We start from the raw sequence: 15,000 nt of genomic DNA on the forward strand, positions 1-15,000 counted from the left end.
GGACATGATCTAACAAGGCTGCAGACGCAGGGAGGAAGGGAGAAAGAGAGGGGGCTGAAAGAGGGAGAAAGGTTCGTCAGGAGGAGACAGAGAAGAAAAGTAGACCAGAGGAACCGACATGGGAGAAAAAGGAGGAGGCTAGTGTCCAGACGAACACACACTCTCAGTTTAGCTGTGGGGAAGCACGCACACACACACAAACACACACACACTAGCCTCCTGTCTGCAGGTTCTCTGCTGAATATATAACACCCTCATCCCCTCAACATGCTCTACATAAATGAGGCTGCGTCAGTAAGAAATGTCCTGGTGAGCAGTCCCCTGTGTTTAGGTGATCCTCTCCGCTTCCCTCTCTTCTCAGTTTCCCCTCTCTCTCCTCTCCTCTTCCTTTTTCGCGTTTCGGTTTCCCTCTCTTCCCTCCCTCTCTATCTCCTCTCCTGTTCCCTCTCTCTTCTCAATTTCCCTCTCTCTGTTTCTCCCCTACACTCCCTCCAGTCCCTTCTTCTTTCCTTCCATCTCCATCTCCATCTCCCTCCCCTCCCCTCCCCTCTCCTCTCCTCTCCTCTCCTCTCCCCCCCTCCCTCCCCTCCCCTCACCTCTCCTCGCCTCTCCCCCCTCCCCTCCCCTACCCTCTCCCCCCCTCCCCTCCCACTCCCTCTCCTCTCCTCAGGTCTAGTGTACAGTAGCATAATGAGCAGGCCTCCTCCCGTGTTTGTGAGTCCCAGTCCAGCCACATCCCAGAGGGGAAGCAGGATCCGGGCCAGTCAGTCAGGCAGGGCCAGAAGCACAGCTCCAGCCGCGCTCAGCAGCCTGCACGGGGCTCAGAGGGAGATTCACCCCATCGAGATAATACTGCACGTGCGGCTGGTGCTGGATTTCACGGGTGTGTAGTTTGACAGACCTGGACCGGCTGATAGATATGCACATTCAGATGAGGTGTGCAGCTGCGGATGGACAGAGCTTCCCGATGTCTGATTTGAATAGAGAGGGAAAACAACTTGAGGAGGTGTAGAGGAGGAGAGACCGAGGTGGAGACACCGAACACAGATGGAGATACTGAAATACATTCCCGGAAAGATCCAGATGTCAAGGACATAGATAGGGTCTCTCATCCAGCTCCACCATTGTTTAAGACACACATTTCTACACGTGAGGTTTCCACAAGTAATTTGACTGTAACATGGCTGTATATTAGCTCAAGGACAAAACCCCAAACTATTTATTAATTTAAATATTAAAACTAGAACATGGTTAAAATGAATCATAAAAACAATATAACCTATTGCACTATATGATAGTGCAGAATGGGGTGCACTATCAAAAGCTTGACAAATGGGTTAAGCACCCAATCAAGTCCAGAGGAAAACCCACAAATAATTCATGCAGAGCTTCTGAATTAGACCCAATTCCCACTACTAATTAACATTCACGAAAGAGACATACTATTTTACCCTCTTTTGGAAGAGAGTGACCCTCGCTTGCACACAACTTCAAGTAGATCCACCACCTGGCCCTGAACCAACAAGAGAAACCCCAGATGAAAGTGCCCTCAGCCTGCTGGGCTTACAGCTCAATCCACCAAGAAACTCCACGAAGCCTCCGGATGCCATTCAGTCAACCTGGCCAAACCAAATCCAGACAAGAAAACCAAAAAACAAACAAATAAATGGTTTAACAGAAAGAAGGGACCTTTTGGGATCGAAACGGACAGTACACAGTGGCAAACTACCTGCCCCACTGCATATGATCCACATACAAAGGAAGCCATTGACGTTGCGCGGGCTCAGTGAGCACGGCCCGGCCGTGAAGAAACAGGCTGTCGCAGGCAGACCTGGCTACCCAGGGAGGAGAGGCTGTGCCTCCTCTGCCCACAGGGAGGGCTGGAGACAAGGCTCCGTTTCCCAACAGAATGTGACCTTTACGAAGAGATCCGAACAGCACACATCCCCGACATTTGAACAAATATTGAAAGAATCTGGGAAACTACGAGTTTTTCTAAAAATACGACACGAAGCCCGGTGAGACCGCCTTGTGCTTAGGAATGGGGAGGAATCTTAAGCTAAGAGAAAGGGCGGGGTTTACCTTGTTGCTATGGATGAAGTCAACAAGTTGACTAACTGTGCCCACGGTGATTGGCTAATAGGGGATGGATCTCTGTCAATGATTTCATCATGAAGATATTGTAGAACGAGGTATTCTGTTGTGACATGATAAGTAGCATTTGCCATATTCGAAAACAGATGTTGTAGGAGGATTGGCGGCTAAGTGTCCCTAATTAAACAAGTATATGTTCAGCTAATTGTCAGCCTCTAACATGTGCATCTCGTTATAACAAACAGCGAATACACAGTACATAAAACCAGCTGCATGGATTGTCAATGTGGGTTCTGCAGAGGGATTATTGTTTGATACAATGTTCCACTGACCTTTTCCTCTGCTTCATTTACAATATGCAATGACTATTTCAATGTACAGAGTGAGTGTGTATTCTGTATATGTATGTTCTACGTGTATGTACATGCATGTTTGTATGCACGTATACTGTATAGTATGTTTGTTTTGGCATTATTTAAAACATCTCTTTACATGGCACTTTAATTTAATTAGAAAGTATATGATTATTATAATTATACATTATATGTTACTTGATATTATTGTAATTTGTTGTTGTCTGGTGTGTTTTGTCACTGTGGGCTGCATGGTCAACACTGTTTAACTTCAACATTCTTGCCAATAAAGCCTATTACTGTAAACTGAATTGAAATGAGTCACAGAGAGTGAGAGAGTGAGAGAGTGAGAGAAAGGGAGAAAGAGAGAAAGCAAGCAAGATGGCAATATAGAGAAACAGACAGACATATCCAGAGATGTCTAGATAGAGATACGAAGGGAGAGAGAGACCCAGACAAAAAGAGTGAGGCCAATAGACATGAGGTATGACAAAAGTGATTGAGAGAGCGAGCGAGCGAGAGAGAGAGAGAGAGAGAGAGAGAGAGAGAGAGAGAGAGAGAGAGAGAGAGAGAGAGAGAGAGAGAGAGAGAGAGAGAGAGAGAGAGAGAGAGGTGTCAGATGAAACCGAAACTGGCGGAGCCTAAGTGAGACTGAGCTCGTCTCAGACAGGACTGTGTTCACACCAACTCACTTTGGCCCGAGATAATGAGCAACGTGACCAGTCTCCTGGCTTCTGATGTACTACGTAGAGAGAACATGCACACCCTCACACACACACCCTCACACACACACACACACACACACATACCTGCACACCGACACACACCCCACACTGCCGTGCAAAACCAGCGATGCATGACTCAGAAGGTAATTGGAGCTATTGTCAGCAGTCAAAAGTACATTTTCCTCTTGTCTCCTCTCCCCTTTCCTCTCCACTCTTGTCCTCTCCTGTCCTTCCTTGATCCTATTGTCCGGACTAACAAACATGAAAAATGCTTGCACCTAAACAGCATTCCTTGGTAAAGGACCGCACAAGCCTGTTTGCTTGCGTCGTGCCTTCAGCCATTTGCGTGACTTTTCGTTCCGTCTGTTTATCACGCACGCGCGCACGCACGTCGTCACACGCAGCCTCTCTCCCCAGCAATCGATTGGAGACACTCTCGTCTGAAACACGCTTTACTGTCCCACGCCCCTCTTCTTCCACAGACGATCTTTAAACACTCCTCTTCATTATCCTCTTATCGCTCTGTGTGTCTCTCTCTCTCTCCCCCTCCGTCTCTTCCACCCCCGTCCCCCGTCTTTGTGTCCGTCCTTCTCTTGCTCTCGTATGTTGTCTGGCTCCCGCTGACATTGGCGTATTCGGAGTGGGTTGGAGTGGTCATCTTCATACGATGGCTTTAGATAAGAGGCTGACAGAGAAGGGGATTTGGCGAAACAGGGAAGCACTCGGGCTAAACGGCGTCCACAGAAGCACGTCGACACACATCGTACATGAAACACAAACACACGCACAGACACCAGCGCACAAACACACGCATGCAGTCAATGCCACAAACACACACATTGACGTTTAGTCTTTTAGCAGGCGCTCTTATCCAGAGCGACTTACGGTAAGTACCCCCATTCCCCCTCGAGGCAAGTAGGGTGAAGTGCCTTGCCCAATGTCATTTCGAACCCGGCAACCTTCGGATTAATAGCCCGTTTCCCTAACCGCTCAGCCATCTGACCCCCCATACACAGAGAACACGTGCTTTCATGAATCCCCACCACCCATTTTACAAGACATTTCCAGCATACTTTGGAAGTTACGTATAGCTGTAGTGCAGTTGACACTATGAAGCACTGGAATGTCGGCGTGTGTGCGTGCGCGTGCACGTGCGTGTGCCTGTGCGTGTGGACACATGTCTGATGTTTTTGCAGAGACTTGGAGTGAACTCTGCATTTAACCACACGCTCTGATATTGATAGTGACAGAGGTTCTGTTTGGAATGCCTAATATGAGATGTTTCACTGCTTTAGGCACGTGCAACAGTGTGTGTGTGTGTGTGTGCAGTTATGTACGTGTGCGTGTGTGTGTGTGTGTGTGTGTGTGTGTGTGCGTGTGTGTGTGTGTGGCCGCTTTTGATGTTCCGTTGTTTGTAGCTGGGAAACTTTGGCGGCGTTTGGAGTCGTGTAGTTTCATCTGGGAGAGCAGAACCCAATTTAGAGAGCTCAAACTCTATTTCACAGATGTTTGAATACTCTCTCTCTCACGACCCCCCCCCCCCTCCTCTTTCCACCACCACACCTCTCACCCCTCCGCCACACACACACACACAGACACACACACACACACACAGCCACACCGCTGTGCCTGACATTTAAGAGTTCCTCAGAAGTGTGTGTGGAGGACAGGAGACACATGGGCGGGTCTAATGCAGTGTGACCAATCAGAAGATTCAGTTGCCTGTTCGCGACTGATGGGCTGATACAACGGAACAAGGGAGGGAGAGACACAGGGGCGATGGCGTCGAGCAAATTAGCCCGGCAGCCCGGAGTGTTTACGAGAGGGGCGTCGTCCAGTGAACTTTACAACGTGTCCCACATGTCCTTAGACACTTAAACAAGAGAGAGGTAGACAGAGAGAGAGAGAGAGAGAGAGAGAGAGAGAGAGAGAGAGAGAGAGAGAGAGAGAGAGAGAGAGAGAGAGAGAGAGAGAGAGAGAGAGAGAGAGAGAGAGAGAGAGAGAGAGAGAGAGAGGGGAGAGGACATTATTTTTTGTGCAGTGAAGCTTGTGTGTCTTGTATAAAGCTTCAGATTACCTCTCTGTGCTTTAAATAATGAGAAATGTGAACTGGCGCATACAGAAAATTGGAAAGAAAATAGCTTTTCGTGACAGGGTAGAGGATAGCTTCAGTCACACACACACACACACAAGATAGGTTGTGTTCATCTTCATCAGCAGAGGAGGCCCACAGATTTGTATTCTTAGTTGTGGCCTCATATCAAACACATTCCCAGCCAGAGATCCATCAGAACCTGCAGTTGTAACCTTGATATATGTGGCTCTCTGTGGGCTAAATGTTCTGGATAAACACACATCAACTTGGGGACGGGGCCGGAATAATACACGACCCACACACACACACACACACGCGCCTACTCACACGAAGTCATACACGGCACACACACTCTCACACACACACACGCCTACTCATATATGGAGAGAGTCAGACACTGCGCACACACAGACAATACACTCACACTCTCAAACCCACACACATCACAATACCTGAGATGATGGAGGCGTGTCTGAACTCATCGGAGAAGCGGATTGGCTCGTAGGGAGACGTCTCGTAAAACTCCTCACCTGGAAAAAAAGACCGGAAGATCAGTTACAAATGAGACCTCGCTTGACCTCTCCTCTTACCCATGAGATTCTTTATCTGTTTTATAGTTTTGTGCTGCAGAGCTAGGTCCTACAGGACAATGTTTCAAACCCAACCTTTAATATAGGAGTTTTGAGAGTAACTCCAATTTTGTAAAAAAAATACATACAAACGGGCCTGAGGTGTGCGTGTCTGTGTGTGTACATTGGTGTGTGTGTGTTTGTGCGTGTGCCTGTGTATATGTGTGTGTGTGGGTTCCGAGAGCCCTGGGCAGTTTTGTGAACGGAGAACCAAGGGCCTTATTTCTGTATGAGGTGAAACAACGTTTGTGTCAGGGAATGTTTACCTGCACATAAAAAGACAGTTTATGACGACCCCATTTCTCTCTCTCTCTCTTTCTCCACTGGCTGTGAATGTGTGTATCGCATGTGTATGTGTGTGTGTGTGTGTGATGGTGTCTGTGTGTGTCTGTGCGTGAGTAGGCTTGTTTAACTGTGTGTGTGTTGAAGTCTTCTACCTGTGTGTGGTTGTGTGTGGATGTGCATATTTGGGTGTATACCGGGAACCTGTAGGTGTGTGTTTGTGTGTGTGTGTGTGTTTGTGTGTGTTTGTGTGTACACACGTGTGAGGTCAGTCTGCAAATCCTTTTATAGCTCGATCCACCAATCCTCTCAGTCATCAAAGAGCTAATCCACCAATCCATGCCCTCCTCAGGGACGTAATCCCGCCCATCCTAATCTCGCAGCCCTTGGAAAGTACGACGGAGCACACTCTCTGCCGATGGAGCCCTGATAAAACACCACACTGACAGAATCAGGAAGCAAAACGACGATCACACACACCTTCACGGGCGATGTGTTGGGAGCAAAACAACGACTTTGCATAAATTACCTAAGTGTAATCTTCTGAACACTCCCACAGACGAAGGTCTTCAGGAGGATGAACGAGGGAGAGAAGGAAGGAGGAAGAGAGTGTGTGCGTGCGTGCGTGCGTGGGTGCGCATGTGTACCCACGCGGATGTGTTTACTCGCATATGCGTGTTCGTTTGGCGCGCGGGTGCAAATCTGGGATCTCGTACTGTGGGTGGACAGCAGTGCTCCGGTGACAGAATATAACTGGCTGTTTTTGTTGTTGTTACTGTAATCAATTTGCTTAATGAAATCGTGGTGTGTTTTCTGAACATGCAGATTATGGGGGATTAGGGTCGGCCTTGTGGAAGAGCTGTTTGGAGACTACCTCGTTAGATACCAACTGTAGCTTGAAGCCTAAACATCTCGTTAAGTCTGAATGTGCAAACCACTTGATACGTGATTAATGTGAAGGGTAATGACGGCTCCTTCTTTTAAAGTCTCTGTTGAGCGTCATTCCATTTCAAATGTGTACTCTTTTAAACCTCCTTCTCTTGATGCTCTTCCATCAAACAGAATCGCTGTCTGTACTACTATATTAACTCGTCTGGAACACTGATTAGAGGTCAGAGTTTTATCATTTTATTCTGCAACATTTCACTGGCAGTAATTCACTTTTTTGAAATCACAGTCTAGTTATTCTTTTTTTTTCTTTTTATCTCAAGGTTATCTGAAGGACACTCAGGCCCGACACAGTTAGTTGCCCGGAAGACACATGATTCCAAGTGGGATGGAGAGTGTGTGCACGTGTGTGTGTCCACACATGCTTTTGGATTGTTCCTGGAGTATGTGTGTGTGTGTGTCTGTGTGTGGGGGCAGAGGAGGAGGGGGGGGGGGTTGTTCCTGGAGTGTGTGTGTCTGTGGCGTGTGTGTGCATGTCGTGGCGTAAGCTGAATTTGAGGCTCGAGGAAGTGCTGGAGTTGCAGTCCTCCGCCACTCTCTACCTCTCATCTTTCACTCCTTCTCATCGCCCCCCTTTTAATAAACACTGACAGTCGAGCGGGCGGGCTCTCCCGGAACCCTTCCACGCATAGAGCACCTCTGGTCCTCTCTATACTTTTCTCTCTCCTCCCTTACAGTGGCTCCCCCCACCCACCTCTGACTCAGTGCACCCCCCCCCCCTGCTGGGTTTCCGATGTGGATGTTAATAGTTTGTGTAAGGGGTTGCAGACAGGCCTCTGCCTGTTGTGTTTTGCGTGTCGGGGGCCAGCTGGGAGGCCGCACAGAGAGAGGGGATCCACTCTGCTGTATGTTCCAGCAGCAAGGGGTCACAGTACACAGTCATTATAGGCATGGAGGGAGGGATAGAGGGAGGGAGGGCAGGTGGAACAGAGGACGGAAGGGGAAATAAAGATTTGTTTACTGCAGGATTTAATAATAATTGTGGACGTGTGTGGATGTTGGTGTGCGTGTGTGGGTTTTTATGCGTATTGACCCATTCCCTATAGTCCATTCTTCCGTGCATATATATGTGTTTGTGTGTGTGTGTGTGTGTGTGTGTGTGTGTGTGTGTGTGTGTGTGTGTGTGTGTGTGTGTGTGTGTGTGTGAGAGAGAGAGAGCCAGTGTCACTCCCATGAGAGATCACTACAGTGTGGATGAAGTCCCTTTCCCACATAGCTGTCTTTTTCTGCACAATCATTCTCCCTCTCCACCTCCTCCTCCACCTTCCTCTCCTTCCTCCACTCATCTCCCTGCCTCCTCCTTTCCCCTACCCATATCCCTTTTCCTCCTCCAAAACGGATTGTCTGCCTCCAGAAGGACTTGATAGTGCCATCATTCTGCATAGAAACTTGGCTCCTAGTCTTTCTTAAGAACACACACACACATAAACACACATACACGTTGAAGTGTGGCAGGAGATGTGTAGTCAGCAGCACGGAGAGTGATGAAGTTGCAACACCAGATGAACACAGAGATTTGGCTGCTTAAGTTACCCTGCTCCCAAATAATCAATAACAACACAATGAAACTGAGAAGGGTTTACAGATGATCTTCCCTCTCTCTCTCTTGGTGTGTGTGGGCCTGTGTTCTCGTGTGAGTGTGTGTGTGTGTGTGTGTGCGCGTGTGTGTGTTAATGTGTTGTTGTGCAACATGCATGCATGTGTCTGCAGAGAATTAAAAGGAATAGATATAAAACCAAGCAATTTCTCTGTGGAGCCATGCTAATCTGACTCATTAGCCTGCATGCTCAATACATCCTTCATTAGCCTGCATGCTAAATACACCACTCATTAGGCTGATTTTGAAATTAGTCCTTTAATAGCCTTCATGCTAAACAGCCGAGTCAATGCTAAATGTGTCTTTTATGAGCTTGAATGTGAGGCACTTTGATGGTTGTTGTACTACATTGTTAATGTGTGTGTTGTTAGCATCTACCACATCATGGTACGTGAGTCAATACTAAATGCCTGATTTATAAGCTAGTCTGCTTCCACTAGGCAGCTTGAGGCAAGGGTTTGTTTGCAGTCAGATGAATAATAGCTGTTTTGTCTGTTGGTTTACCTGAGAGGAGGATCTCACGCACAGATGGTCTGGCAGAGGCTTTGCTAACATGTCCTAGTACCATGGACAGCTCTGTACCCCCACTCCAAACAGCACAATCCACAACTCCAGACTCACACGCTTCTCAGTACCATAGACAGCTCCCACTGACCGTTTTGATAAGATTTCAGCACCACGGACAGCTCTAACTGACTGGTCTGTTAATGTTTCATCGCCACGGACAGCTCTAACTGACTGGTCTGTTAATGTTTCAGCACCACGGACAGCTATAACTGACTGGTCTGTTAATGTTTCATCACCACGGACAGCTCTAACTGACTGGTCTGTTAATGTTTCAGCACCACGGACAGCTCTAACTGACCGGTCTGTTAATGTTTCAGCACCACGGACAGCTCTAACTGACTGGTCTGTTAATGTTTCAGCACCACGGACAGCTCCGACAGACCGGTCTGTTAATGTTTCAGCACCACGGACAGCTCCGACAGACTGGTCTGTTAATGTTTCAGCACAACGGACAGCTCTAACTGACTGGTCTGTTAATGTTTAAGCACCACGGACAGCTCCGACAGACTGGTTCGCTAGTGTTTCAGCACCACGGACAGTTTCAGCCTCCGGCTGGGTGCTGGACTGTCAGTGCAGGGCGCAGCCCTTGGGGGATTGCACTGTGATGGCGAGGGCATGGAATGATGGGAGGCAGCATTCTCGAGGCATTCTAGAACACCGTGTCTCCTTCACACCTGCTGCACACAGCCCCGCGTGGTCTCCGTGACAACACAAGGGCATGTCGTTTTACATCACAGACTGGCCAGGCCCACTATTCTAACCTATTCAAGGACAGCAGCAGTGACCAACATCTAGCATTCTAGGCACACAGAAAGGAAACATGCATGACCTTTGTTTACATGTATATATACATTTATATCAAATATAAAAATCGAACAATGTACATAAATCAATTGTTTATTACGAATGCTCACATAGGATGATCCTAATCATTGTTTATACTGCTATTGCTCGGAAATGTCTATTTCGGATGAGCAATGGTCAAGGGGCAGCAACACCAGGATTTCCAGTGTACCTGTATGTGTTGCAAACGGCAAATTGACTTTGAGCTTGAAGTCATGGTGACAAGGAGTGGTCTCTGGATGTGGCTGTTTCACCGAGCCCCATACCTCTCCTATCAGTCCCTGTACACATAGCCCTGGCACTTCGACCAGTCTGAGGCTTGCCAGACATGTCAGCTTTCATTCGCACCTTGTTCTCTTTGTAGGATTCCTGGTTGCTGATTGTCTTGTCACATCGATACATTGTATGCCCACCAACACATGTAATGGCTTTTGCTTGCTTGAACATGTGGCTTGGAAAATGGATTGCTGTCCTCCCATCGTCCTTTGATGTGTCAAAGGTATTTTTATCTGTTTGCTTTTTCTCTCTCTCAGATGCACGTTGCATTCTCTCAAGGGACAAACAAACAAAAAAAAGAAATAAAAGTTATTTATCAAAGCCGTTTTAGAGCAGGGCCAATCGATTCAAGGGAACAAAGTTTCTAGACTGCAGACAATGTGAGCCCAGTCTTTGTGTGTGTGTGTATGTGTGTGTGTGTGTGTGTATGTCTGTGTGTATGTATGTGTGTGTGTGTGTGTGTGTATGTCTGTGTGATATGCAGGAGAGGTGAAACCCTTGGCGAGGACAGAACTCGGAAGAGTGAGTAAGGTGGTTGGACGGCAAAGTCAACAAGGTCATAATAAACGACGAACACCCCAGTGACAACACAAACTCAAATTCAGGCTGATTCGGGCGAACGAAGAGAGCGACCGAGTCAAATCCAGACACTCTCCTACGAATCATGTGACGAGCAGGCCAGCGGACAGGCTGGTTAGTACAGGGGGGGGGGGGGGGGGGGGACATGGCCAACCTAGACCGAGAGCCCCAGGCTGTCCTGCACAATCTGGACCATCCCAGTCGACAGGAGCCCATTACCGCAGCAGCCTTCAGTTCCCTCAGGCAGCTGGTCAACCAAAGACCCAAACAGATCACTTCAGGGCCCCAGCAGTGTGTACTGCCTCCAGAGAGTCCTTTATTTACTACTCCTCCAGTCAGCCCGCGTCCACTTATCCCGGGGCCAGCAGGTTAAATACTAAATGTCTGCTCCAATCTCCTCCTTCCTTTCTCTCCACTCTCTCCTGGCTGCTTCTTCCCCTCAATCCAGTCGCCCCCCCCCCCCCCCCCGTTTTCCTCTATTCCTCCCCCCCTCCAACCGACCTCCCCATCCTCCCCTGACGGTCTCTCCCCCCCCCCCTCGTATATCTCCCCTCCCTCTTGTCACTGTCCTCCTCTGACTACCCTCTCCCTCATCTCCCCCTCCGCCTGCCCGCCTCACCTCCCCCTCTTCCTCTGCTCCCTTCCGCCACTTCTTCCTCCTTCTCTCGCCCACCTTCCCTCCTTCCCTCCTTCCGCTCGTCCGTTTCCCCTTTGCGGCCTTTCTCTCTTCCGACTACATCTCCTCCATCTCCCTCGGTTCTTTTCTTCACATCCCCCTGTCCTTTTACTTCCTCTATCCCCCCCCTTCCCTCTTCTCTCTCCCTCTCTCGTCTCCTTCCCTCCTCTCTCTCTCAATCTCTGGTCTCCTTCCCTCACACGACCTCCAGCCTCCAGAAGACCCCCACGAGTCCACTCATCTCCTTCACTCTCTTCCTCTGCCTTGTGTGTCCCCTACACACACACACTTGTCCTCTCTCTCCCCTACACACACACACACTTGTCCTCTCTCTCCCCTACACACACACACACTTGTCCTCTCTCTCCCCTACACACACACACACTTGTCCTCTCTCTCCCCTACACACACACACTTGTCTTCTCTCTCCCCTACACACACACACACTTGTCCTCTCTCTCCCCTACACACACACACACTTGTCCTCTCTCTCCCCTACACACACACACTTGTCCTCTCTCCCCTACACACACACACTTGTCCTCTCTCTCCCCTACACACACACACTTGTCCTCTCTCTCCCCTACACACACACACACTTGTCCTCCCTCTCCCCTACACACACACACACTTGTCCTCTCTCTCCCCTACACACACACACACACACACACACACACTTGTCCTCTCTCTCCCCTACACACACACACACTTGTCCTCTCTCTCCCCTACACACACACACTTGTCTTCCCTCTCCCCTACACACACACACTTGTCCTCTCTCTCCCTTAGACACACACTTAAAACACGTACACACACATCCTATTACAAGCACATTAGGAGAGCCCAACGGAGAATATCACCTAATGCTAGCAACAACAAACCATAAAGTTGAGCTCTGTAGTCCCTCAAAAACTAATAACTAAAACTAATGGCGGTCTACTTGATCTATGTAGTACTTTCGTGGTCCGAACTTAATTCTTGCCAGTACTTGGTAAACTGTCATTATTAAATGTGTGTGTGTGTAAACTTATGGATTTGCGTTTGTGTGTGTTTAGGTTGTGTACATGTGTGTACAAAGTCTAATGCAGAGGCTTTGCAGCCATTGTTGGCAGGAGAGATGTCCTTAGTGGAACAGAGAACAAAGAGATAGACTCTTAATGAGCTCTGCTGCTGCTCAGGCCCAAACTAGGCCAGCCAACGGGCCCAGTGTGTGTGTGTGTGTGTGTGTGTGTGTGTGTGTGTGTGTGTGTGTGTGTGTGTGTGTGTGTGTGTGTGTGTGTGTGTGTGTGTGTGTGTGCGTGTGTGTGTGTGTGTGCGTGTGTGTGCGCGTGTGTGCATGTGTGTGTGTATGTATGCGTGTGCATGTGCGTGTGTGTTTGTTTGTGCGTGCGTGTGTGATACCTAGTGCAGACAAACACAGTGCTTGGGCAGGACGGGCAAAGGGACTCTTATTTGAGGGAATTGAAATGTCATCATATCAGCAGAACAGGTTGAGTGAAGTCAAACGGAACCAGCTTTGTTGCGTGTCACATGCAGAAGGACGGATGTCTGCGATCAAACGAGGAAACGATTCCAAAAATGCAGTCCTTGACAAAGCTAGGACTTCCTGAAACGGCCAGGAGGCAGACCGGCGCAACAAAACTGAAAAAGGCCTCCTTCAACCCACCAAACCCCACACCGTGGACGAGTATGAGAGGAATGCCAAAAGCCTTACCCTCGGTCAGGCCCATGTGAATACTCCAGTAGTTCTGCAGACACTGGAGCTCCTTCTTCATGCCTCTCTTGCAGCGGCAGTCGTAGAGCGGCGAGTCCTGCAGGACCTCCAGCGCCCCCTGGCACTCCCTGGAGGCCAGCATGGTACTGCGCTCCTGGTCCCTACCAGACAGACACTGACGCATGATACGGTAGCGAGAGCTGCACTGGCTGTTCTGGTTACAGAGTTCAGACGCGCGAACGCAGTCCAGGGGCTCCCTCCAACCGGGGGCTCCCAGCTCCGACAAACACGCACTCATGTCTGCGGACGAGGGGAAGGAAAGGCAGGAGATTAGCCGGTGGAATTATGGAGCGAGCTGCAAACCTCGAAGGCCCTGTACTTTTGAGTGGGACTGCAGAGTTTCAAAGTGTGATGCCTGAATGTGAAATGGTACTCAATCATCTTGCTTGCTTTGTACACCTGTTTTCTTGTGTACTTTTGTTTTGCTGAACGTTTTTTTTTGGCAGGCCAATAAGTGTATCAGCATCAAGGCATACATGCAAACATGCCTTTAATACACTGTCCATAGCTATGTAACCCCACAACTACCCCAAATTAAAGTTGAATTATTTGTGTGTCGTGGTCTTGTCTGTCCAATAGAAATTGCGTCATTATCAACGAAATACGGTTCAGAATACTGGGTTAGGCTTTGTTTTATGACAAGCCCATGCGCTCCCCTGGCAAAGGGCATGCTGGAACAGAATGCACTCTTAGAGAGATCGAGCCTAAATTAAAACCGAGGCTCGCGGTGTTACGATAACCAATTTAAGCACCATGGACAGCTCAGTGACGCTACTGTATGTATCTCTGCCCTCGGGCTTGTGTGTGTTTGTTAAACTGACACACCAACGCAAAGACACACACAAACGCATTCGCTCGCGCAAACAGATTGCATATGGATGCATGTCCGTCACACGTACGCGTTCAACAGCTCCGTCCATTTCTAAAAAGTGCAGGTGCTTCAGGTGTTAAAGAGCAGAGAGAACATGCCCTGCGGTGTCTATTTAACCGTCAGAGCTCACCGGGAGAGCGTGTTTGTTCCTCAGGGGGCATAAGTGGGCTAACTGACCACCGAACTGAGTGCTTTGTTTAGAAATATATATCCTAACTGAAGGAGGGATTAAGGCAAGGGTGAAATGAGATTCAATGCATTAATCATATGTGTATGTGAGTGTGTATGTATGTGTGTGTGTGTGTGTGTCCGTGTGCGTGCGCGTGTTTTAGTCCACTTACCAAATAGAAACAGCAAGCTGATAATGTTCAGCAGAATCATGGCAGGTTTTCGCGCAGATCAGTAATCCCAAAGTCACGATACGGAATGCGGACAGATTTCCCGCGCTGTCCAGATCACCCCTTATCGCTCCCGCTGGCAATCTTTGAAGAGGAGCAGTGCCGACATGGTTCTGCCACGGCAAATAGTCTATCCAAACGTGCGAGCTGCTGCGCGAGGATCACCCGAACAAACACACAGACACACTCAATAACAAAACATCATGTGTAATGGGGCAGTTCTATGGGCATATGTGAAGCCCTCTGTGACATGCTTGCGTGTAAAAAGGGCTATACAAATAAATTTGATTTCA

General features: G+C 48.6%; 1 protein-coding gene across 1 annotated transcript in view; it reads right to left on the bottom strand.

Annotated features, from left to right (window-relative positions):
• Positions 1-14,912, bottom strand: part of gfra2b (GDNF family receptor alpha 2b) — a 17,582-nt gene extending 2,670 nt beyond the window's left edge. The window contains exons 1-3 of the mRNA XM_062484231.1: positions 14,651-14,912; positions 13,379-13,678; positions 5,720-5,797 (exon numbers count right to left, since the gene is read on the bottom strand). Of these exons, the coding sequence (XP_062340215.1) occupies positions 5,720-5,797; positions 13,379-13,678; positions 14,651-14,690 (418 nt within the window). The 5' untranslated portion in view covers positions 14,691-14,912. The remainder of the gene's footprint in view (positions 1-5,719; positions 5,798-13,378; positions 13,679-14,650) is intronic.
• Between the last annotated feature and the right edge of the window lie 88 nt (positions 14,913-15,000).

The sequence above is a fragment of the Osmerus eperlanus genome, chromosome 18, assembly GCF_963692335.1.
Source record: "Osmerus eperlanus chromosome 18, fOsmEpe2.1, whole genome shotgun sequence".
Taxonomy (NCBI): domain Eukaryota; kingdom Metazoa; phylum Chordata; class Actinopteri; order Osmeriformes; family Osmeridae; genus Osmerus; species Osmerus eperlanus.